Genomic DNA, 23,170 nt, shown 5'->3' on the forward strand with positions numbered 1-23,170 from the left:
CATCCCGTTGAGCATTTAGCAGGTCCATGGTGTTTTTCCTTAGCTTTAATTAGCCTAAAAGATTCTTTCCAAGATTTTCATTTAATTTGTTTGAAGATTATGGATTTGAATTTGCTTTGAAAGGGAATTTGAATGCCTTGAGCATATCCGTTTCCCGCTGAATGAAGCAATTACGGCTTCTTCGTTGGCAACGGTGAGCATCTACCTAGCAGCATCAATTTTAATTGTCATCTAACATCCAATTCATGTAAATCTGCTCATGGCGTACGTAAACTTTTTAAGTTTGTTTAATCAGCGGTAAAATTCTAAAAATAAATATATATTTTTATTTTTAAAAATCATTTAATAATTTACATGTAAAATTTAACAAAACCTATTTTCATATAAACATAAAAATTATCATTAAAATAATTCTTAAAAAAAAGTCATTAAAATAAATATAACTGTAATATAATAAATACTACAATTCTAATTTAAAAAATACAAAATAAAAATTTATTTACTTGTATTAATCAATGTATTATTTAATTAAATATATATTTAATTTTTCTTATAATGATTAATCCATGAACTCATCAAGATAATTCAAAGTCCTAACCGAGTTTGATAACTATACAAAACACTATTCAAAGTTTCAAATAATAATAATAATAATAATAATATATAAATAAATATATATGTATAATAATTATGTTAAACTTTTTATTTATTAATTTATTAAAATAATATTTAATTGATTTAAAATCAACCGAACAAAAACCATCCATAAATCAGAAACCGTACTCTGATTAGACGAGTAACAAATCCTGTGGCACCCATCATGTTATAGCCGATGCTTAACGTACAATTTTGCCATTGCCACACTCTACTTTGGTGAAGATAATGTGGCAATGGCAAAGTTCTACTTTAAGCATCGATTATAACATAATAGGTGCTACAAGGTTTGTTACTCGTCTAATAAGAGTATAATTTTTTATTTATGAATGATTTTTATTCGGTTGATTTTAAATCAATTAAATATTATTTTAATAAATTAATTAACAAAAATTTAATATAATTATTATACATATATATTTATTTATATATTATTATTATTTGAAACTTTGAATAGTATTTTGTATAGTTATCAAACTCGGATTTTGAATTATCTTAATGAGTTCATGGATTAATCATTATAAGAAAAATTAAACATATTTAATTAAATAATATATTGATTAATACAAGTAAATAAATTTTTATTTTATATTTTTTAAATTAGACTTGTAGTATTTATTATATTACAGTTATATTTATTTTAATGACTTTTTTTTAAGAATTATTTTAATGATAATTTTTATGTTTATATGTAAATAGGTTTTATTAAATTTTACATGTAAATTATTAAATGATTTCCAAGTAGGACAAAAGAACCTAGCTAGGATCAGAACATCAGCAGCCACATGGCACCAACAACTCAATATGGCAACAAAAGTCGATAAATTTAATTTTTGCAAGTATTATTTTATGCTATTGCAGAATGGGTTTAATTTGTAAAATACAAAATAATATGTAGATAACAGAAGGGGTAGAAAAAGGCATGACAATGTCAGAAGCCTCAGTGTGCGCCCTCAGAAACCCAGCCCGAGACCATACTCTCATCCATAGGCTTTAGGCCACCACAGGATCTCGCCACTGATTCAAAGAGCTTTTCAATCTCTGGTGCACATCGTATGAAGGATCGATTCCAGAAGTTGTATCTAGGATTCTGATTGAAAACAGAAATTAACTTAACACTATAATGAGGGGAGAGAAGAAGGAAGAATAAGAAGAAAGTCATTGCTAAACTCTCCACAAAGGCTTTACCTTAATGAGCTCGATGAAAGTAATCAGAAGGCCCCATGGATGTGGTCGATTAACTATTAAGCGTTCCAAAAGGACTCTTGTGATCTGCTCCTGAATAATTTCCTGCCCATGGAAAAGCATAGTACAAGCAGCATGAATTTTTGAGGCTATCAAACTGAACCAATCACATCAAAGATAAATTGCTCAAGGCAATTTTCATTGATAGTCAAACATACAAATCCTATCCTACAAGCAAAATAACCCTAAGCATGCTAATGGAGAACCCAAATTAAATGAGAATACCATTTCTGGCATTGGAGAATCCATAATGGAAGACACGAAAAAAAAAAAAGGGGACTAAAAAAGGAAATCGTCTATTTTCAGCAATATAAGCAGATGCCTACAAACGCTAACCATATAAAAAGTGTTCTACCTGGTTTGATTCTGAAAATAAGTAAAGTAGGACAAATGAGAAGTAATGCGTATGGTTGTTAGGATAGCGTAGTTGGTTGGCAACAGCATTCAGAAAGAGGTATCGCCCTTCAGTGTCTAGTTCCAGGATAAGCGTCTGGTAAATATCCAAAGCAGCATCCACCAATAAGACAGCAAGAGGAGCAGTGTTTCCTGTTGACTGTGAATGAGGTGTTCTTGCTTGCAGCTGCTGAATGGCCTGATGTTCCAAGGTAATTTCAAAACGAACAAGAAAAACAATGAGAATGGGAGGTAAGTTAAGTATTATACAATTGATCTTGGAGAAACGAATTATTAAGTGAAAAATTACAAGCATTCTTAAGTTTTTAGAATATTCTCCGAATAAGATAGTATAATATGCATACGAAAATTTCAAGTATATTTATTCCCATCAATTCCCAAAAACAGAGTCAATTATAATAAGGGTTTAATTCTCAACATGTATTAACAGCAGGTAATTCCCAGATGATAACTATAGAAACATGAACCAATGCTCCAGAATATACCTGCATCCCAGCATAAAGCACAAGGGAGTTGATCAATTGTACATTGTATCGGGTACCAGCTGAGGCAGCTTCACTTGGTGAAAGTAGTAGTCTCTGCTTCAATTCAGTAAGAAATGAAGAACCCTGCTGTCTGGTCTGCAGAGAGTTGCCAAATAAAAATTTGAGATATTGCTAAAGAGGATAACGTTTACTAAAAGACAGATATATCAATAGTACGTTAACTTTAAATTGCTAACATAATGATGATAATTAAATCTGAAGAAAAATTATAATGGTTACAGTCATCCAGATATTAGGAAACAGATATTAGATAATCAGCTCTATAAATATGGAAATAATCATGCATCAGAGATTCAGAGTTTTCAGCAAAATAAGAATAGAGCATGGGAAAACAAATGAAGGTAAATAAACAAAATACCTTGAGATACTCATCCACATCTGCTTTCATCTGCTTCACTTTTAGAACTGCATCAACTTCAGAAAGAATGTGAGGGGCCTCCCTTATTTCTGGAAGCAAGTCAATCTGCAAAAAAGAGATTCCACTCAACTCTGTTTATCCATTTCCAAATAATAGATTAAAGACTAGTTACACGAACCAAGTCCTCCAGTATCAGTGATTTATGAGATATGTTATAAAATTAGTAGCATCACATTTATTATGATGAATGGACACCTTCAAGTTGGGAGTAGATGGATCCGGTAGCCTCATATTGCGGGGAAATGCACTGAGAATAATATTACGCATTTGTATGCAGCTAGGAGGAATCACATCACAAAAGGTGAAATGATAATCACACAGAAATTCTGGGAAATCATGGAGCAGAACCAGCAGCACCCTTAGTGTACCTTTGTACAGAAAGTGAACCTGCATAAATACAACAAAAACAATCAGAGTCGAGACATAAAGTTTTGATAAGCTGCAAACAAGCAGCAAGTGAGAGGCATACTGGCATTCCTAGTTCAGCACTCCTCAAAAATGGCTCCAGAAACTGGAATAAATCTACTAGCAAGCGTTGGACATAGGGCCAACCCTTCTGAGCATTTCCTGTGAGCAATTTTGGCATGAAGCTCCTGTGACTCACCAGCTCAAGCCACGCAAAGCTGAGGAACAATTTTAACCAAGTTAGGCATGAACACAAGAAAAAGCAACTCCAAAACCTGAAACAGTTTCCAGATTTAGGTTGTTTCATGGCCCAGGAAGAAGGCAATCTAATGAACTGCTACAGCATTTTATGGCAACTAAGAGCATTATCAGTTTGCATCATATTTTAAGACCAAAAGAGGACTACAAGTGGTTTGGGCAGTTAGGAGAAGAGTGTGTTTCTAGAAAATTAATGAAAACCAGCTCCAAACCCACAAGCCAAAATGAATACCATGGAGGCATACTACCTCAGAAATTACCCCTGCACACAAGGCCACCAAAATACATTGCATAGGTAAAAGGCAAGAACAAATGCTAGAATTACATCTGTTCAAATATAAGCGCTGGAATCACATTCTTGAATGTATCAAGTGAATGCCACGGAGGCATTTCACCTTCATAAATGTGGTTTTAAAATCATATGAATTTCCACTTTTTTCATTTTATCCCATCAGGTGTAACAAAAGAAGTTTTAGCACAAATGCTTTCTTTTGACACATTCAAGGATGTGATTAAAACAACAAACTCCTGTCTGGAAGCAACTAGTAGAACAACAAATTCCTGGCTGGAAGCAATAACTTGCAGACTAAGAATACCGTCTCTGTATCCCATTTACCAGCCCAATTTCCTATCAGTAACCTAGATATACCCTTAAATACATGAACAATGCTAACCTGAAGGCAGGAACTTTAAGGGGCTGCAAATTATGGAATGCGCCAGCAAAAGAGGTCAAGATCTGTAACACATGCAACTACTGTTAGTCTATGGAAGACAACAAAATGTAAAGTAATTCCAAAAAAAAAAAAAAAGCCTAACCTGAAAGTTTGCACCATCAATAACAGGATCTGGGGAGACAAGGTCCAATAGCCAGTTCACAATCAATCGGAAATATGGTCTTGGGTTAAAAGATGTTTTTTTCTCCTCTGAATCCCTTTGTATAAATCTCACAGTAACAGTCAAAATCTGTTTAAATCCATCAAGTATCATATAGATCAAATCGAGTAAGAAGATTGAAAAAATGATTACCAATCTTTAGAAAAAGATTCACCTTTGATAACAGAAGGTATCTGCTTGATCCTTGCTCCACCTATAAATTTAAATTATATATAAATCATTAGAGCAGTTACCAGATGAAAATCAGATTCAAGAACACCAGAAAAGGCAAATTGCAAACACAAAAGCTTACCTTTAGGATTGAAAAAACAAGTTTTGCATAAATATCAATGGCAAGGAAGGACAAAACCTGCCCTTGTTGAGTTGATTGCAGGCTACCAGAATTAATCACCTCAGAAGATAAACAATGTGCAACGGATAGTTCCTGAAATTTTATCAAGGAATTATATTTTCCACCTTCAAGATTATGCCCCAAAAACAAAGTCAAAACACAGAAAAATCACCGTAAGGATTCGGAAAAAGCATTCTGTCATGTCATCCCCCTTCAATAGTCCATTTTGATGCAATTGTAGGATATAATGAGTACAAGCAGCATCATTTGCACCCGGAAGTTCACATATCCGGTACCATTCCGCAAATAGCATGGAAACCTATATAAAATGGTACCAGCATGTATTTAAATGGACCATTAAAAGAATTCCGAATAAATTGCACATACCCTAATCAATGTCAATCTCACCAAACAAGGAGAGACAAAACAAAAATGACTACTCTGAAATATGTGCCTGGGGAGGGTTATCTGTGTGTATATGCACACAATTGTGTGTGTGTGTGTGTGTGTGTGTGTGTGAGAGAGAGAGAGAGAGAGAGAGAGAGAGAGAGAGAGAGAGAAACAGAGACAGAGACAGACACAGACACAGAGAAGCAGAGGTGGAGGCAGAGACAGAGGATGCTATGCAGTTACTGGAATTATCTCTGAAAAAGTCACCTAATAATTTTCCGACATGAGTACTTAACCACGTATCATACAAGGAAAGAAGTTACATCAAATTTATAAATAAGTGCAGAGTCTGTCAACTGAAAAAATAGAAGCATCTGAATCATCTGTGTTCTCAGCAAACATAGAACTATTTAGCAATATTTATTGAATTTTTCAAAACTGAACGCTAGTAACACTATTTAAGCTATACCCGCTCGTGCAAATCAGCAGGATCTGGTTCCACCGATTCAGCATTGTTATAGTCTTCCCTGCTAGGGATGGACTGATTTACAGCCTGTTTCAACAGAAGAAAAGTGTCAAAATATGAATGGGGAAAAAACCAAGTAATTATAGAATCTCCGCTTACCTTTTTATCTCTAGACTGTCTAGTCTTATCCTCTTTTCCAACAGTAATACCAGACAAAACAGCAGAATTAGCAACAGGATTCTTGACAATCTCAATCAGTTGTTGTAATGGCTCGGGAGATCCAGGTTTTGCAGCAAGCTGCAAATCAGAATGAGTAAGAAACTGCATAAACAAAAACAGCATGCAAAAATCCAACCCAAAAAAATATTGAACGAAAACAAAACCTTAGCCAATGCATCAACAAGATTATGGAGTTCAGAAATAACTTTGGACTCTTCAATAACTAGAGCTTGGATAAGGGAAATAGCAAACTCGGTTGCACCCTCTGCACAATTCATTTAATTAATCAATTGCATCAACTGCAGTGGTAAAGATTCTAAATGATAAAATTTTCAATGCACTTACTATTCCTTCCCCCATCAATAAGTTTTGCCATATGAACGTTGTACTCTGCCAGATTGAGCAATTCACTGCGTATAAGGCCAATGGTAATATCTTTGTTGAACTTCCGCTCCTCGTCTGAATAAATCACCTGCAGTAAATAGTTGGAAACCAATAAATTAGTAAACAATCTTAATGACAAAAGAATAAGTAAAAATTTAGATGTATTCAGATGACAAAATGATCTTAATAACCACAGAATTAGACAACTTAGCGGGCCAGTAAAGTCAATGCCCACAATGTACAGGCACTTCAAAGAACCAAGGAAGGAAACCACGATGTAAATTCACTTCACAGAAACAAGGAAACCATAACGAGATAATTACATCATCGCTTCAGGAGTATCAGTAAAACATACCCAGCTAGTGAGTTCTTTAACCACAAGCTTGCAAACATCACGAATAGCAGCCAGGATTGCAAGACAAGCATTAACATGAAAATTGTTTGATGCATTTTCATATAAACCCTTGAAAACCTGCAAGGGAATCAAGAAAGAACCCAATACATGAAGTGTACATAAGAGAATCTACCGTCAAAGTTGGTCACTTGAATGGCTAAACTGGAAATTAACAGAAAACCATAAGCAGCAAAACGGATAGCCACGCGATAAAATTTCAAAGAAAAAAACCACTGGCAAATGGAAGCATACCTTTTGTGCCACAGCCAAGGCAGCCTCATCTCGACTGATGCATCTAAGTATGATTTCAGGAACCTCAGCAATTACTCCCTGAACACAAAATTACATGTGTAAATGCATTTAACTTTTTTAAAAAAGGCAAATTTTAAATAAGAATCAGTAAAAGAACTAGTACAGACAAAGAAAAGGATCCCATATAGACAACTCTAGCAAGTCTAGGATTAAAACTTAGTGAGTTTTACCAATGACACATTCAGCAATGCAAATCATTGCAACAAAAAAGAAACAATACCTGGATTTCTACTTCTCTAGCATCACTATTAACCAAAGCCTCCAACTGAAATCATTTTAAGATGACAAGTCAGCAGAAGAATATGATCATATTTATGTAATAACAGCTAAACCAAAGCAGAGGAGATAAGAGCAAGGCTTAATAATCTCATTCAATGGACCTAGTGGGTAGTGGCCATGAGAATCAATTGAAAGGGCATAAAAAATTACACAAGCACACACACACACACACACACACACACACATCTATATATATGTATAAAACAGCCAGGAAAAAAAGAAAGGGAACCGTAAGGGAGGAAAAACAAAAGCACAAAGCAAAGGGTTTAAAAAGAAACCTTTTGTGCTACAATCTGATATTTATCCAACGCATCCCTTGTATTTAAAGAAGGATCTGAAATGGCACTTCCAAGTCTATCAGAAGCAGCTGATGAAGTTATTGGTTGTGAAGAAATTACCGATTCCTTTCAATAAATTAGACAAACATGTTAATAACAATAAAAAGACGTCGCAGCATAAAACACACACACACAACTTTCCTTACCTTCATAGCATCAGAGGAATCCCCTGACTGAAGTTCAGGGGCTGGAGCAGTAGACAACAATGAAGCACTGACAGAATTGTTTTCGGAATTTTGCTGGATAACACCATCAGTTGCCCCAATATGAATAGATGACGCACTAGAATATTACACAAAAGTTGAAGATCTTAGCAATTTAAATTCTGAAGACTGAACAAATAAAAAACTGAGCAATAAAAACAAAATACCTAAGAAGTACAGCTGAATTAGAGTCAATAGCATCAGAAGCCAAATCCAATGTCCGAGAGACTGCTTCAGCTCCTAAATTGCCTGGAGTAGATGAGTAGCTTGCATTAAGTTGTCCTGAACCTGAACCAAATGCGCTAGCCAGACCAGTAACACCCAAAGAAGATGAAGAACCTATAGGAATAGAATGTGAGCTCTGGCTAGATTGGTTTTGCCATGGAAGCCGAACAAAGTCCTGAACCAAAAAAAAAACACACAATGGTAGGAGTCGGCAGAATTCAGTTCAAAAGCAAAAAGAAATCAATCGAACTGATTTAATGTCCCTTCTTGGTCCTTGCCTTGTGCATCTCGTGATCTCATTGTATCATGCTCCTTGTCTTCCCCAATAAAACACAGCATTTTGGTCCTTTTGGGAGATTAGGTTTTTGCATTATCAGCTACAATTATCAACTAGAAATACTAAACATAAAGACCCAGACAAAAAAAAAGTCTCTCCTCCTGAGTACCCTTTACAGTTCCTCTCTCCCCTTGCCTCCTGTCATGTCTCACCATTGATGCAGTGTTGGAAGAGGATTAAGTTTAGGAATTATATTCATTGTAGAATTATAAAGTTTAGATTTTTATTATTTAGAAATTTTATTTTTATTAGATTTATTATTACTATTTTAGTTTAAGTTTATTTAAGACTCTTAATTAGAATTGAATTAGGGTTCCTATATCTTAATATAAATAGGGTCACAAAACTCTATAAATAGGGCTTAGTTTCTATACTTTATTTACAGAATTTATTATGATTATTGACTATTGAGTTGAGCAAATAAAATTGAGAATTAGTTTCTCTCCCAATTTGAGAATTTGTCTCTAACCAAATCCCCATTTACCTATTGGTCCTACATCAACCATACCCATCAATTCTACCCTCCAGTTCTTGTTTGTTCCAGCTTCTTCCTGTTTTACCCATTGATTCTGCAGTTTGCCAAACAGTTTTTGCCCTTCTTCTCCTCAGACGACTCCTAGTTCTCCCTCTCACGAGGCCAGAAGCCATGCTGCTGCCATGTCCCTTCTTGGTCCTTGCCTTGTGCATCTTGTGATCTCATTGTATCATGCTCCTTGTCTTCCCCAATAATCCAGTTGCTGCCATAACTGAAGCTTGGTGCTAATTGGGTAATGGGTTACTAGTTTATTGGGTTGATGGTTAAAGTTTGGGCTTTTTCTTTTGCAATTTATTGGGTGTTTGATCTATTGATTAAAATTTTGACTTGGGTATTGTACTCATTTATTGTGTGATTCAAATTTGGGACAATCTCTGGGATTTTTTTTTTTTTTTTTACATTGACACAATTATGATGGTGATTGTTGTATATGATGTAACAATACATTGTATCCAATTTCTGGTTTAATATGTTGGGCCCTTTTGTTTTATAAAATATAAATTTGGGTTCCTTCTTTGATGTTTTAGCAGATGATAATACTAACAATAATAATACAAATAAATAAACAAAGATCAGAAAAGAGGAGTTAAAACCAAATTATCAAATCAAATGTTTTGGTTTCGTTCAGTTTCATTTTTATATTTTTAACAATTTGGTTTCTGTTTTTCCCTACAAGATGGGGGGAGACATTAGGTGCTATGTTTCACATCACCAAAATAATACCTTGGAGCTAAAGATCGACAGGTATATACCTCATAAACTCGCTGTTGAGAGACAGATAGGTGACCCGGTTTGGGGCGGAGGGCCTCAGGTACAACACCCATCGAACCTTGGGTATATATGTTCGCATCAAAAAATGTTGGACCATCCCTATGCTTCCTTCTTAAAGAAAGTTGTTGAGCTATTTCCCCATCAATGGTTTGTATCGCCTGCAATAATTAAAAAAAAAAGGCACCATTGTAAATTATGGATGAGAGAAATTCAACTTACTGCTTAATAGTATAAATCATTTTCAAGGCAAAAGCATTCTTTTTAGCAGAATTATAACCCTGCCCATACAGCATAACTACGGACAATATTCATTTTAATGTTTTCCTGTTTAGTGTTTACAAGCACTCTATAAACCATTTCAACTGACTGCACAGACAACATCATAATATGTATTCTTGATTTCTCCAACACTTGCTTAACACTACAAATCCACATCAATGCGAGAGCATTGTTTCTGGTAGAATTACAACCCTGCCCATAGAGCATAACTAATGATATTCGTTTAATGTTTTCCTGTTTAGTGTTTAACAAGAACTCTATAAACCATTCCAACAGCCTGCATAGACATCATCATAATATTTATTCTTGATTTCTCCAACTAACACCAAAGGCCCATTACTCAAAAGCTCTGGCTAGAATTACTTTTGGGGTCATCCAGCGTAAAAATATTACCAAGGATCTCTCCAGTTCAGTACCAATGTCCCCCTTCCCCTCTCTCTTCTCTCCTATCCCCCCAAAAAATAAAGGTACAACAAGGATTCTGGCAATGTAAGCACGAAACAGAATCATACCAGTGCAACAAGACACTGCTTATGGTAGGCAGACCTTGATTGACTTGGATACAAATTGACAAAATTACCTAAAACTTCAAAGTGCTAACTGAAGTGGAATTGGACCCACAATTTCAGTGCACATAATTATGAAACCCTAGGTTATTTTGGTCAAGTTAGTCTATTGCAGAAAAGCTACAACAGCTCTCCTAACTGCATAGCTGCTAGCCCCATCAACTTCCCTCTCAACTTATCTTGGTTTCTTGTAATTCCAATTTCCCATGCTTAACTCACTTCTTTACCCACAATCACCCATTCAACACATTGGGCCGTTGATGTGACATATGCTTCTGATTAACACCCTAACTAATCAGTGACTATTTCTGGCTCAGCTCATTTCTCCACTGATCTCAGTAAATCATAATCCCCAGGCAAACAAAAACACAAACAGAGACAAGAAAGTGTTCGTCCTGACCTCTGTATTTTTTTCCCCTCTGCACAGTACTCAAGACAAAAACATTATTTCACGAGGAAAATGGAGCATCTAAACATCAAAGATGGAAGTAAAACCTTATCTGTAGCTGCCTGCTCAATTATTGCACACCCAAGATCAAGGTTATCATTTGTAGCAAGTAGCACAGCATGTTCCAGAAGTTCACTTGCAATACTCAAACCTTGAAGAGAATTCCTTAGTTGAGTTGAAATTGAAGTACGTAATGGCTCCTAGCAAACCACAGATGTAACTTAAAATCACTTAACAACTCTATGAAAGATATAAAAGATGAAATGGTTTGCTTCACAATATAAAAAAGAGAGAGAGAGGAGAAGAAAAGAAAAACAGCCACCTTGCATGTCACATGAGCTAAGCTTCCTGCCAGACTTGCAACCATCAAGTGTGCTGCATTATATATTCGTGTCTCATCAGATTCCATGGCATAATCCTGTCATTTCAGCATAATATGAGGCTACGGATCTGAAGATGTCCGCATGAAAATAAGAGCAGCAAGAGCTTTTATAAAATAGTGATTAAATCAAAACGATGATGCTACAACAATGAAACATATGGATGAGATAATAAGCAAAGATAAGAAAACATAAATATGACAATAGTGCACAAGAGACCACTAAATACCAGAAGAATGCTTCCAGATATTAAAAAAGGGAACCTAAAACTTGAATCAGTTCAGCTAGCAAACCTTCAAAACAAGATCCTTCGTTGTCTGGGTCGCTATAGAAACACTACGCTGAACGATGCTGGACACTATTTCTTTGATAGCTCTATCCATTACAATAGGAACCACTCTGTAAAATATAAATGAGATGAATATTATTATAGTGAAGACCAACAAACTCATCAATAACGAAATATAGCAAGAATTTCAGACCTTTGAAAATGCAAGTGCAACCCACAAGAATTGAGCTTTGGGTTGATTATAACATGAGTTCCAATGTTGGGTATTGCCGTGGGAAGCTGCAAATCACATAATAACTGGCAAGTCAGTAAACATAAAATCTCAATAGGTTCTTAAAGCACCATGGAAAAAAAAAGCAGCTGCTATACCTGATTGACAGAAAAAGGCGACTGGGATGGAGTAGCTTGAAATAGTCCTTGAGCAGAAGGAAGCTGGTCAGACAAGCCTAGCGCAGCTAGTTTCTCATCCTCCATCAGTGTCCCCGAAGGAAGATGAACAGGAGCAGCATACTAAAAGTACCAAGCAGATTAAGTTTTGATGTGTTACAAGACTCATAACTCTCAGCAAACAGCAACATGGGCACAAACCTGAGATAACAAATGTGTATGGCCACCGGAATTAGATGGATTGGCAACCTCAAGTGGTAACTCAGCATGATTTAGTGGAGAGATCATTCCAGACTTGGCTTCAGCAACAATCTGTGGTTGTGATGCTCCAACATCTTTATTAGAGAAATCAGGGTTCCCTTCAATTTCTCTTTTCCGATCCTTCAGAAAAGAAGTGGGTGTTATGTCCTTCATATCTACACCAAGGTTCTTGAATAGAACCTAAAAAGACAAAAGAATGTGTCAGTACAGCTTCTCAAATGAAAATTGTTCATCAACTGAGCATAAACAACATATCTCTATACCTCTATGTCAAATTTAAGGTTCATCTTCAAGTTTGGCATTGAATAAATTTCAGCAAGCAATCCAAGAATACCCATTGTCCAAGGATTAGGAGGTTGATATGCTAGACTGCTTTGGCATGGCTCGAGAACCTACAGCAAGTAATGAAAATTTACGCATCATACAACACTAAAATTCAGAGCAATGCATTATCATCAATTTAACTATACCTTTGAAGTAAATGGAATTACAGCAATCATCAGCCCCTTCTCATATGCCTGCACAATGAAAAGAAAATTCTTTAATGAAACACCCAACCAGTAGCATATAATCCTCAAAGAACATATGAAATACAAACAAGAAAATTTTATAGAGGATTAGTGATATTGCACAAGACTGCATTGGATTAAAATTACCTCTATGATCAAAGATTTAGGATCAATCTCACGAGCCCTTAGAACTTGATTCCTACCAATAGTTAACTTTCCAAGCCAGCTTCCCAGGTTTTTTAGCAATGAACGCTCCTCTGAACTTGATTTTATCAGCTCCGAACCTAAGAGAACCTGACATAATAGAAGAAATGAAATACTACATCCACTTCATTTTCACAAAAGGCTGTTCCTTCGCCAAGCCCAGTGTGCGGGCAGGGCAGCGAGAAATGACACAAACCTTGCAGTTCTCATAAGTGGCCTGGACAATCTCCTTATTTAAGGCCTTCGAATTAACTTTATCAAGAAACTTCAAGTACAAGTCATGAAAATTGGGCTCTATGCTTGCCCTGCGAAGACATCAACCAGGGATAATATATGAACAGTGACACAACAGTGAGGAATGAGGATCAAATGCATCTGATGGCAGTGGCAGAGCCAAGAATTCTTGGGCGGGCCAAAGCGATTTATCTTATTATTTTTTATATGAATGACAAATGTGTGTATATATACACAACTCTGAATTTAGATTTAACCATACAAAAATGTAAATAAAACGATGATAGATATGATGTCATACACACATGTAGAGACATGATGCACAAATGTACTTGTTGTATATACAAGAGAAAAGATGAGCATAAATAATAAATACATCACATAAGATACAATAAAAAAAACAGAATCTTCGCATATACAATTAAACAGTTGCATGTATATCTAAGTTCAAAGAATAAGAGTCAGAAACACATTTAAGCGGGGGTACCCTTATGGCTTGACATAAAACCCCCAACCTTTATTCTTCTTATGCTGGCTCAATCGTTGATTGATAGGATCAGCAAAGATGAATATATTAGACATATAGGGGGGGAGAGAGAGAGAGAGAGAGAGAGAAGACAAATACGTGTTAGAAACATTCAAATGCAAAGTGCATTGAAGGGAAATATGTAAATCTTCTGACCTTTTCATAACCATATACTGGGCAAACCAGGGATAATACTGCTCTTTCAATATTTCAGTAAATTCTTTTGCTTTAGCCTCGATGTTTGCAGCTGAAATATTGTTAATGATGAACGATATTTTATCCTGAATCTCAGAAGCTGGAGCCTGTAAACATGAGATAGGCTAGTTTATTATGTATAACCTAAAATGAAGACATGAAAAGACCTAATCAGTGAACCATGTAAGAATGATCCCTATATGCTTAGTGAAGTGGAGATTTCTGCTCATGCAGTGCACAATATCGTCCAGATTATCAATTTTCATTTGTTCAGGTCAGATTGGACCATGTAAAGGAAGAAAACATAATTAAAAAGGTAATAAAGCAACATCAGTATGTAACCAACAATTTGGAGGATTGACGATCATCAAAGGACAGCTAGTGGCTAAATATTCTGAAATCTCCATGAGAAAGCAAGGCAAAATGCAGACATGTGGGACAAACAATCTACACTTCAAATTCGAAGCTCAAATGATCAGGAAACTTTTATTTCCTAGACAACTGAAGTACCACCTTAAACTATATGCAGAAATAAGGTAGATACCAAAGTCCAAACAAATCCCATGGAATTTATGTCCAAAACATAGAGAATTTTTCACTTATGGAGGCCTCCATAAACCTGCTTAATATGTAATAGGCATAATATCCATCACATGACAACCCAACATCCATCAATGCCTGGTGCCTACATCAAATATACCATCCATTTGTGCAGAAGGGGCAGAAATCAGAAGGATAGAATACCTCTATTGGTGTTTCCCTTCTCTCAGCGGCAGCTACAAGAGTTTCAATGTTCAAAGCAGAGCCAAACCCTACACAAAAACAGGTTCCATGAGTAATGTTCACAAAAAAAGGCATTAGAAGATACAAGGCGTGACAGTTCAAGGCAAACTACAAAAAATCCACTAATTAGCAATAGGAATTTACTAGCAGAGGTAGCTCCACGAGAAGGACGAATGAAACCATGAGAAGAAGACAGCATAGCTGGAGTACTGGCCACGCTCTGCATTTTTAACTTAAAAAATAAGATGATACATAATAATAGTGAAACTGCAAACATTGACCACATCACATGTAATTAGCAGGAAAGGCATACCTTCTGAATACTCGAATTATCGCCTAAAGGAGCAATCGAAGATTGCCCTCCAGCAGATAAAAGAGACTTGGTGTCATTAGACGAAGCCACAGAGACTTTATGACGGTCATCAAGAGGACTTTCATGTCTCTGTTGAACATGGAGCGCAGAGGATAGTTGCTGCACAGGCTGTGTCATGCTAACACTATTCAACTGCAATATCAATCCAGTATTAGAGAGAAAAAGAACAGTAACTGCTAAAATCATTAATTAGTTTAACTTATTGATTTAAGTCCTCCATTTATAAGATTGTAGAAGCAGGTCAAGATCTAACATATGACAATCAACCATGACCATCTATAAACAAATTTCAGCTTATCAGTGCCTTCTAAACCTAGAAAGTAATGCTTCCATAAGTTTTTACATAAGAGCCCTTTTTCAACGCAACATGGTATATGAGTATCCTAAAATAGGGATGTATGTGGTAGCACTAAGATGTAATGCAAGTACTCATGTGGCCATAGCACATTGCACCACACGTGCACTACAGTCAGAGATCCAGAGAAATGACAGTAGCTGATGATGCGGCGACAGCAGAGGAGGTCCCGTTCTGATGGCATATTTACTATGCAATACAAGTTGGCATTTTTAACTCGACTTTGGTTTCACCTTACCTAAACTCCAACTTCTTTACTCTATAGGAAGCATGTAAAATAAGTCAAAAAAATAGTTTGAAGAATACAAGTTAGTGATTTGATGAAACTGGTTATGAAATGCTTCACTGTTCTGGTTGATGATTGAATATGAAACATAGAAACAAGAATTAATGATCTAAAGATTATTGTATTTCATAAAGGTAATGCGTGTTCATGCACTTGAAAGTACAAAGAAAGGATCATCCCATTGTCAGAAGGAGAAGGAATACTCATAAAAACAATATTTTCTGGCAAATTTCTTTAAAATATCTCAAAGGTAAGCCTAGCTAATTGTTCATGGCAGGATGTAAAACCTGTAAAATAATATTAACTGTGACTTAACTCGGCATAAGTTAAAATGCAAAAGACAAGATGAAATATTAACAACACCTTACCTCTCCATTCCCTGAGCTAGCCTGAGATAAACTGTGATGGTGAGCAGCAGAAGGATTGTTACTTCCATCCGATTCCAAATGACCTGATGAAATCCTGGCAAGCGCCCGTTCAATGAAAGAAACAAGCTCTGAATGAGTGCCACGCAGATGAGATATCTGTAAGATATGGTTGCAATACTGCGGCCACTCAATCAGGCGATCCACAAACTGCTCCAAAGCCTTGGTCCCAAAAACAAACATCTGCAGGTGGAAAGGCATCAGCAGCATTATACAATAAAAAACAATTAGAGGAACATTACACACAAATAGATAAAACAAACTTTGGAATCTGGGGGTTTTCGCAGTGCATCTAAAACACCACGCAAGGCAATCCCAAGTGTTAGATGAGTTACGAGCTGGTGCTTGATGACAGAACCTGAAAAGATATTCACAATCAAAATTTCATAAATCCGCTGAAAATTTGCTATATCATTTGCATATTTGCATAAACAGCAAAGTCACTTGAGAAATAAATAAGCAAAGCATGCCTGAAATAACATCAACTATATTCATGTTGGATGCATTTTAAGCACGGAAACAAGTTGGCCACAAATTTCACATAAGTAAAGTCAGTATCAAGCCAACTATCATAAAACCTCTCCTCAAATCATCCGACCATTGGCAAAAAGAAAGACGAGCCAAGATAAAACTTTCTATTCTATAATAAATACTCACCAAACATAACAGCAGCAATTTTTAGTTGCCTTTCAGGGTACTTTGGGAAGAATCTATACTCCTCAAATAGATTGCCAATCATGCATTCAAAAATTAACTGCTCCCTGTCAATTATTGCAGCTGATCATCAGCATTACTGGTGAAATGAAAAACACAATAGGTAAAATATCTTCTAGTTACAACCTGTGAACTAAACAACCCACCTACCAACAAAGCCACAATCTTCATCAGCACATTTTTTTTTTTTGTTACAGCAAAGAATAATGAAAAATAACTCAGTAAGGGAGTTGGCTACAACAGTAAATAGCATTCTACTTTGCCGGTCATATGAGGCCAACCATATAAAGAGCCAGAATCATCTGTTCACACGATTGAAGGAGATACACTGATATAGACAACTTGAATGGACAGTATGTGCCAAGCATATATATATATATGAGATTCGACATCTTACCTTCTCACAGGTGATTCCTTGAATTGAGCAAGCATTTGAACCATTGCATCAATTGTCAATTGACTAGAAAACATTTGATGGAAGTAAGAGTTAGCTTCTGCCTCAACATCATCTGAAAACCCATCAGGGGCAGATGATTCTGCAGAGCCACCATTTTGCAGCCGCGGATTAGAGTCCATAATTGTTAAATTTAACCTTTCCATTTCCTCAGAAAGTCGACTAGAGATAATTAAGTTTGTATGGGCCTTAAGGACCTGTAAATAAACATAGAATAAGAAAACAACCAAGAGACAGAAAATAATACGCACGGAGATAGCCTAGAAAACACACACATATATATATATAGAAATGCAGAACCTTCAGGAAGGTAGAACTAGTCTCCATATAAATATTTGTTATAGAACTAGTATGATGGAAAGGTTTGGCAGAAAAATCCTGTGATCCACCAAGTTGGACCTCCTTCAAAAACTTGAGACATTCCTGAAAAGTTGCACAATGCATTTCAGCACATCATCTTTTGCCACTATTATAACTTAAATAGAGCAAGAATAGTTAGATCAAGCAAACATTACCTCAAAGAAAACATCCTTGTATGTAATTAAATTAGTAGTCAGCCACTTCTCAAGGTCAATAAGTTCTTTTCGTGAAGCTAGCGCTGCCAATCTGATGCCAGAAGGAGAAGGAATCATGTCTAACACTGATGACAGAATCTGCAAAATGGATAAGAAATAGAAGTTAAACGAAGGAGAAATAAAAAAACCAGCCATGCAAAAAAAAAAAGAAAACGACATATTCCAAAAACATCTTCAGCAAAGAACAATAAAGACATCAGAAGTACCCATAAATTGCCACCCTCCTACATAATGGACAAGGTAGATCATCAGAACCAGTTCCTTCTTTTATTTTAACTTGTTGCAAGATAAAATAGGTTAAAACAAAAAATAAATTTCATTCTAAATTTTACCTTTAATTCTTGGCATATGTCCAATATCTTGGTCATGCAGTCTGATTCAATATTGTAAACATCTACAAATCCCCGCACAACAAGACTAGGATTTACATGCCAGAGGTAAAGAATCACACCACTACCTGTGAAGCTTTTGATTATCATTGGAAAAACCATAAAAGACACTTCACATTGGAGAAGGTTATATGCAGTCTGCAATTATCAATAAAAATTTTATCAACCAAAATAAGTTTGTGGAAAATAAAATGATAAAAAATCACTGAGTTAGCAATAAAAATAGAGAGATACATTGATATGTGACATTCCAAGAAGTAAGATTTCTGGACAGTGCTTGAGAGGATATTCGAGCATTGACCGAATAGAACTAGAATGACCCATCTCAGCTAGCTGACAAAGCACATCCAAAAGGTCAAGACACAACCATGCATGATTTGCATGTCCAAGTTGAAGCTTATGGCCATGTACTGTGTCATTATAGACCTGAATGAAAAATCACTGACTAGTTACAATCAAACACATTACATGTTAATAGAAGTAAAAACAGGATAGAAAATGCATCAACCAGTTGTCTTCCAGAATGAGCAAATGTAAACACTTCTGGAGGGGCCAATACGGCATATTTGAGAAGAGATAGTTGCCCCAGAGTATTCTTCCACAGGGATCCACAAATAGCATGGAGAGGGAATAGATCCTGCATACATAAATAAAACAAACTCAAAACTAACCAGGAAGAAACCTCTTCATTTTAGAAACAGATCCTGAGACATGCGGTTTAGCTCATTAACAAGATATACCTGGAAAGCATGTCTATATACAGACATGAAGAAAGAGAATGCTTCCTCATTAGGGATGTAAAATCCCTCGTGATCCATATTTTCCATCACTTGTATCCAATCTGTACCAGGAGCCTGTATTCACAATACAAGCATGACCAAAAAAAGAGCACTGATCATAAAAAAATTATAAAGAAACTAGCAATTGCTGAGAAGAAGTAGAAGAAGGGGGAAAAAAAAGGTGAACTTACAAGTTGCTTGATAGTTTTCACAAGGATGTCAATATCCCAGGAACTTAACAGTGGGAGATCAGTGTAGCTGCTAAAACCCAGTGCTATAACAAAGTTTGAAAATGTGCTCTGGTTGTCTTCAAGGCCAGTATGGTTGCTCACAATAGTTCCAAGTATCTTCGAGATAGTGCTCTCAGTCAGCGGTAAGAAGTGAGATAATATCTCTTTGCAATGTGAGGCATCAAATGTGCATCCATAGCCCAATTCTTTCACAACATCACCCACACTCATCTCCTTCTCCATTTCAGCTAACAGCGCATCAAATTCATTTTCCTTGCATTCATGGTACAGATCCACATTCCTAGAAATGAAAAAGGGAATTCAGATATCAAAAACTTAACAACAAAATAAACATGTAATCAATCATGCAGACGTATGTAAAGAAGGCAATTAAAATGGAACAAAAGATTGGAACCTCAAGAAATTGGCCTCGCGCATTTCATCTGAAAGCAGTGGAGTTAAAACAAATGGAAAAGTCTCCTTTGGTTGCACTAAGGATAATATCTGCAAAAGGTGGTCTACATGCTTGGAAAGGCCCTCAGACTGCTGAAGGAACATAACAATATTCTGAATTTGCTCCGACGAATTCATAGAAACTGGATTGGTACACAGTTCCTCAATCTGAGCCATGCAAAATTTCTTTGCTGGGAACCAGAAAAGTTATTTAACTGGTACATGAGAAACTAGAAGCGCAAGAATACTAGTGAAGAATAAATCACAATGAACAATCTATTTATTTAAGAATAAATACTCACCACTCATTCTGGATTCAATGATCTCAGAATCAGACAGAGCAAGACCAATGCCAATTTTTTCAGACAGAGATAAATTTAACACACTAGACAAATTCTCTAGGAATTCATCATTAATCTCTGAGCTTCTTAATGATTGACAAAGCACCGTACTGAAATTTGGTTTGTCCAAAAGAAATCTGAAAATTGACACGAAAACTGGTTCCAGCTGCATATTTTTCAAGTCTGTCCTGTGGAAATACAGCTGTTCCAAGCAGGTTTGGAGCACCAGAACACTTCCCTCAACTCCATAGTCAATAAACTGCCAGCAAGAAATTCAGTGAATACATAAATCCATGAGAACCAAGAAAAGGTTATCTTGAACTGCTAACCAACTGACCACATTAAAATCATATATTTCAACAACTAACGTTTATAACGATTTAAGTTTATGATTGGCCCTCGGTTGCAGGTTCTCTACAAAGGCTTGCCTTAAAAATTATAAAGCTTCCGAGTATTATATGGTGCCATGAGCACATGACATGGTACACTGAGGGGTTCTGAAACAGTAATTCAGCTAGAGCCTTGTAATTGCTGATTTAAACCTAATAAGTAATAATGTACTTAAAAGCAAATCATTCAATTAGCGTCATTCCATTATACAGTGAACAGAAAATGGAATGCTTTTTGTAGCATTCACGTATATATATCTAAAAGCGAATATGCTACCAGGTGTAAATTGGAATAGTTAATACTAAAATTTAAGAAGTTAAAATCCACAAATTCAGATTATATGATAATATACATCTCCATTTTAAGCTCGACCAAAATCTAACAATTGAATCGACTTTCCCTTTCTCCCTTTGCACCCAGAATTCAAAAATCTTTAAAAACGGAAATGGGGAAAAAAGAAATAGACAGATCGTCAGGCCTCAACGTAAACTCATGCAACCAAAATTAAGCGAAGATCAGAGAAATATGTTAGGGTTTCAATAAAGTGAATACGGTGACTGAGAATTGATGATCAGTGGTATAAATTCGGGGAGCCAAAGTATTCAGATTAGACTAAGAGAAGATACCTGGCATAGCTCTTGGAAAACAGAATCGACATTGGCTTCGGTCAAGCTCTGGAGCAAGAACCGAATCTGATTCGGAACGGTCGATGACAACTTAGGCATCGCGAAGAAAGAAGCTGAGAGAGATTAGGGTTGTGTATCTAGAGAGAGTATTTGTGTGTTTAAGAAGCAAAGATGGAATGAGATTTGGAGGTTGGGGTTTCAAGATTACGGCCACTGAGAATCGTCTTAAACAGGTGAGACTTTAGCTTCCTAAGGCGTATCTGAAAGCAAGGCAGCGTCGGCTACCCGCGGGTCATCTATGTAAATATACGGCCGCTGTTTTTATGCCACGTCTTCCTGGAATTTGGATTTTTTTTATAGTTTTATTTTTATTTTTCATTTACCTATTTATTAAAAGTTATATTTTGAAACTATTTAAAATTAGTGTTTAAATCTATTTTTATAAAAAAACGTTTTAGGATTTATATTCGAGTAATAAGTACATTTTGGATGTTAGAAAAAATAATTTAAAGTATTAGTTTAATTATTTTGAATTTTTTATATAAACAGGTGTTTTAGAATTTTCGTGATTAACTTGTTATGATAAAAATATAGTTTTCTGCTGAAAAACAATAGAAATGTGAAACAGGGAGTTGTTCCATTGATTAAAAAAATGGAAAATATGGAAAAAAAATTTATATGGTTTTGTGCTCAATTCAGTTCAAATTTAATTTATATAATCTTTTTAAATTTTAAATATTTTATATTTTTAAATAAAATTATTTTTTAAATATTATCTACTATTATCTTTTACTTTATTTTATATTTTAAATTTTAATAATTAATTTTAAAATCAAATTATTCAGTAAAATATTATGTAATAATATTAATTATAATTATAATTAAAAAATAAAAGCAAAATTTAAAACTTTTTTATTAATTATAATTATGTCAAATATCAATTACTGATAAACTAAATATTAAATTTTGATTAAAATTTTTAAATTTATTTAATATGTCATAATATAATATAATATAAATTTTTATTAATTATTAATAAAAAATTTTAATTTATTACATGATTTAGTAAATATAAATTTCAATCGTATTCCTTTTTCTCTCATTTTTATTTTACTATCTCATTTTTTACTCTTTCCTCTCCCTTATATCGACTTAAGTTCATAAATTTCATAAACTATATAAAAAACAAAAAATTGTAACAAGCAACCAAACATATAAATGATTCAATCAAATTACAACCAAAAAAAAATTGCAACAAGTCATATAATTATTGGTCAAGAGATAAGCATACAGGATAAAAAGCCCAGTTTTCTATACTTGAGGATAACATTATGCGAAATTTTGAGCATTTTCATCCTGGGTTGATAACGCATGTGGTGCCATCTTTAACCCTTGTTTGTATTGTAGGAAATGGAGAGTAAAGAAAACCAAAAAAATAAATAAATAAATAAATAATATATATATATAATTTTTTAAATTTCTTAATTGAAATGATAAATAAATGAAAGAAATGAGAATAGATGAAGATAAATTGTATTTTTTTAATTTCTCTTTATTAACTTAAAATATGTCTCTCAGTTTGTAATAAAATGAAGGAAAATAAAAATAATTAGATATTATTTATATTAAAATTATTTATGTATTCTTAATATTCTAATTAATAAATCACAATTTATAATAATTAAATAATTCTATTATAAAC

At 34.9% G+C, this 23,170-nt stretch overlaps 1 protein-coding gene across 3 annotated transcripts; it reads right to left on the reverse strand.

Annotated features, from left to right (window-relative positions):
- Positions 1–1,459: 1,459 nt before the first annotated feature.
- LOC110663040 (uncharacterized) lies at positions 1,460–21,735 on the reverse strand. 3 transcript variants are annotated; one of them, XM_021822243.2, is made up of 51 exons: positions 21,469–21,735; positions 20,414–20,711; positions 20,074–20,302; positions 19,620–19,959; positions 19,390–19,503; positions 19,158–19,286; positions 18,884–19,075; positions 18,593–18,787; positions 18,201–18,338; positions 17,986–18,108; positions 17,629–17,882; positions 17,175–17,278; positions 16,781–16,875; positions 16,461–16,700; positions 15,392–15,550; positions 15,223–15,298; positions 15,040–15,107; positions 14,257–14,402; positions 13,537–13,645; positions 13,284–13,430; positions 13,098–13,145; positions 12,891–13,019; positions 12,568–12,807; positions 12,349–12,489; positions 12,173–12,258; positions 11,984–12,089; positions 11,633–11,728; positions 11,358–11,510; positions 9,999–10,175; positions 8,317–8,549; positions 8,093–8,228; positions 7,887–8,012; positions 7,550–7,594; positions 7,270–7,347; positions 6,979–7,095; positions 6,585–6,711; positions 6,404–6,504; positions 6,180–6,317; positions 6,024–6,107; positions 5,337–5,483; positions 5,126–5,257; positions 4,988–5,026; positions 4,756–4,902; positions 4,614–4,675; positions 3,746–3,899; positions 3,472–3,663; positions 3,217–3,321; positions 2,799–2,933; positions 2,255–2,491; positions 1,843–1,944; positions 1,460–1,744 (listed from the first exon to the last, which is right to left on the reverse strand). In XM_021822243.2, the coding sequence occupies exons 1-51, from the start codon at positions 21,565–21,567 to the stop codon at positions 1,595–1,597; spliced, it is 7,218 nt and encodes a 2,405-aa protein (XP_021677935.2). In that variant the 5' UTR covers positions 21,568–21,735; the 3' UTR covers positions 1,460–1,594. The 3 variants fall into 3 exon arrangements, with proteins under 3 accessions (XP_021677935.2, XP_021677934.2, XP_021677933.2); XM_021822242.2 differs by having other exon boundaries at positions 15,392–15,559; XM_021822241.2 differs by having other exon boundaries at positions 15,392–15,583.
- Positions 21,736–23,170: the final 1,435 nt, after the last annotated feature.

The sequence above is a fragment of the Hevea brasiliensis genome, chromosome 2 (genome assembly GCF_030052815.1).
Source record: "Hevea brasiliensis isolate MT/VB/25A 57/8 chromosome 2, ASM3005281v1, whole genome shotgun sequence".
NCBI classification, from domain to species: domain Eukaryota; kingdom Viridiplantae; phylum Streptophyta; class Magnoliopsida; order Malpighiales; family Euphorbiaceae; genus Hevea; species Hevea brasiliensis.

Excerpts from the sequence above, each read along its gene's own strand:
- LOC110663040 (XM_021822241.2), bottom strand. The coding sequence starts at position 21,567 with ATGCCTAAGTTGTCATCGACCGTTCCGAATCAGATTCGGTTCTTGCTC. Across the intron at positions 5,027-5,125 it reads TTGTTTTTTCAATCCTAAAG|GTGGAGCAAGGATCAAGCAG; the intron begins GTAAGCTTTTGT and ends TTAAATTTATAG. Across the intron at positions 3,322-3,471 it reads CATCTACTCCCAACTTGAAG|ATTGACTTGCTTCCAGAAAT; the intron begins GTGTCCATTCAT and ends TCTTTTTTGCAG.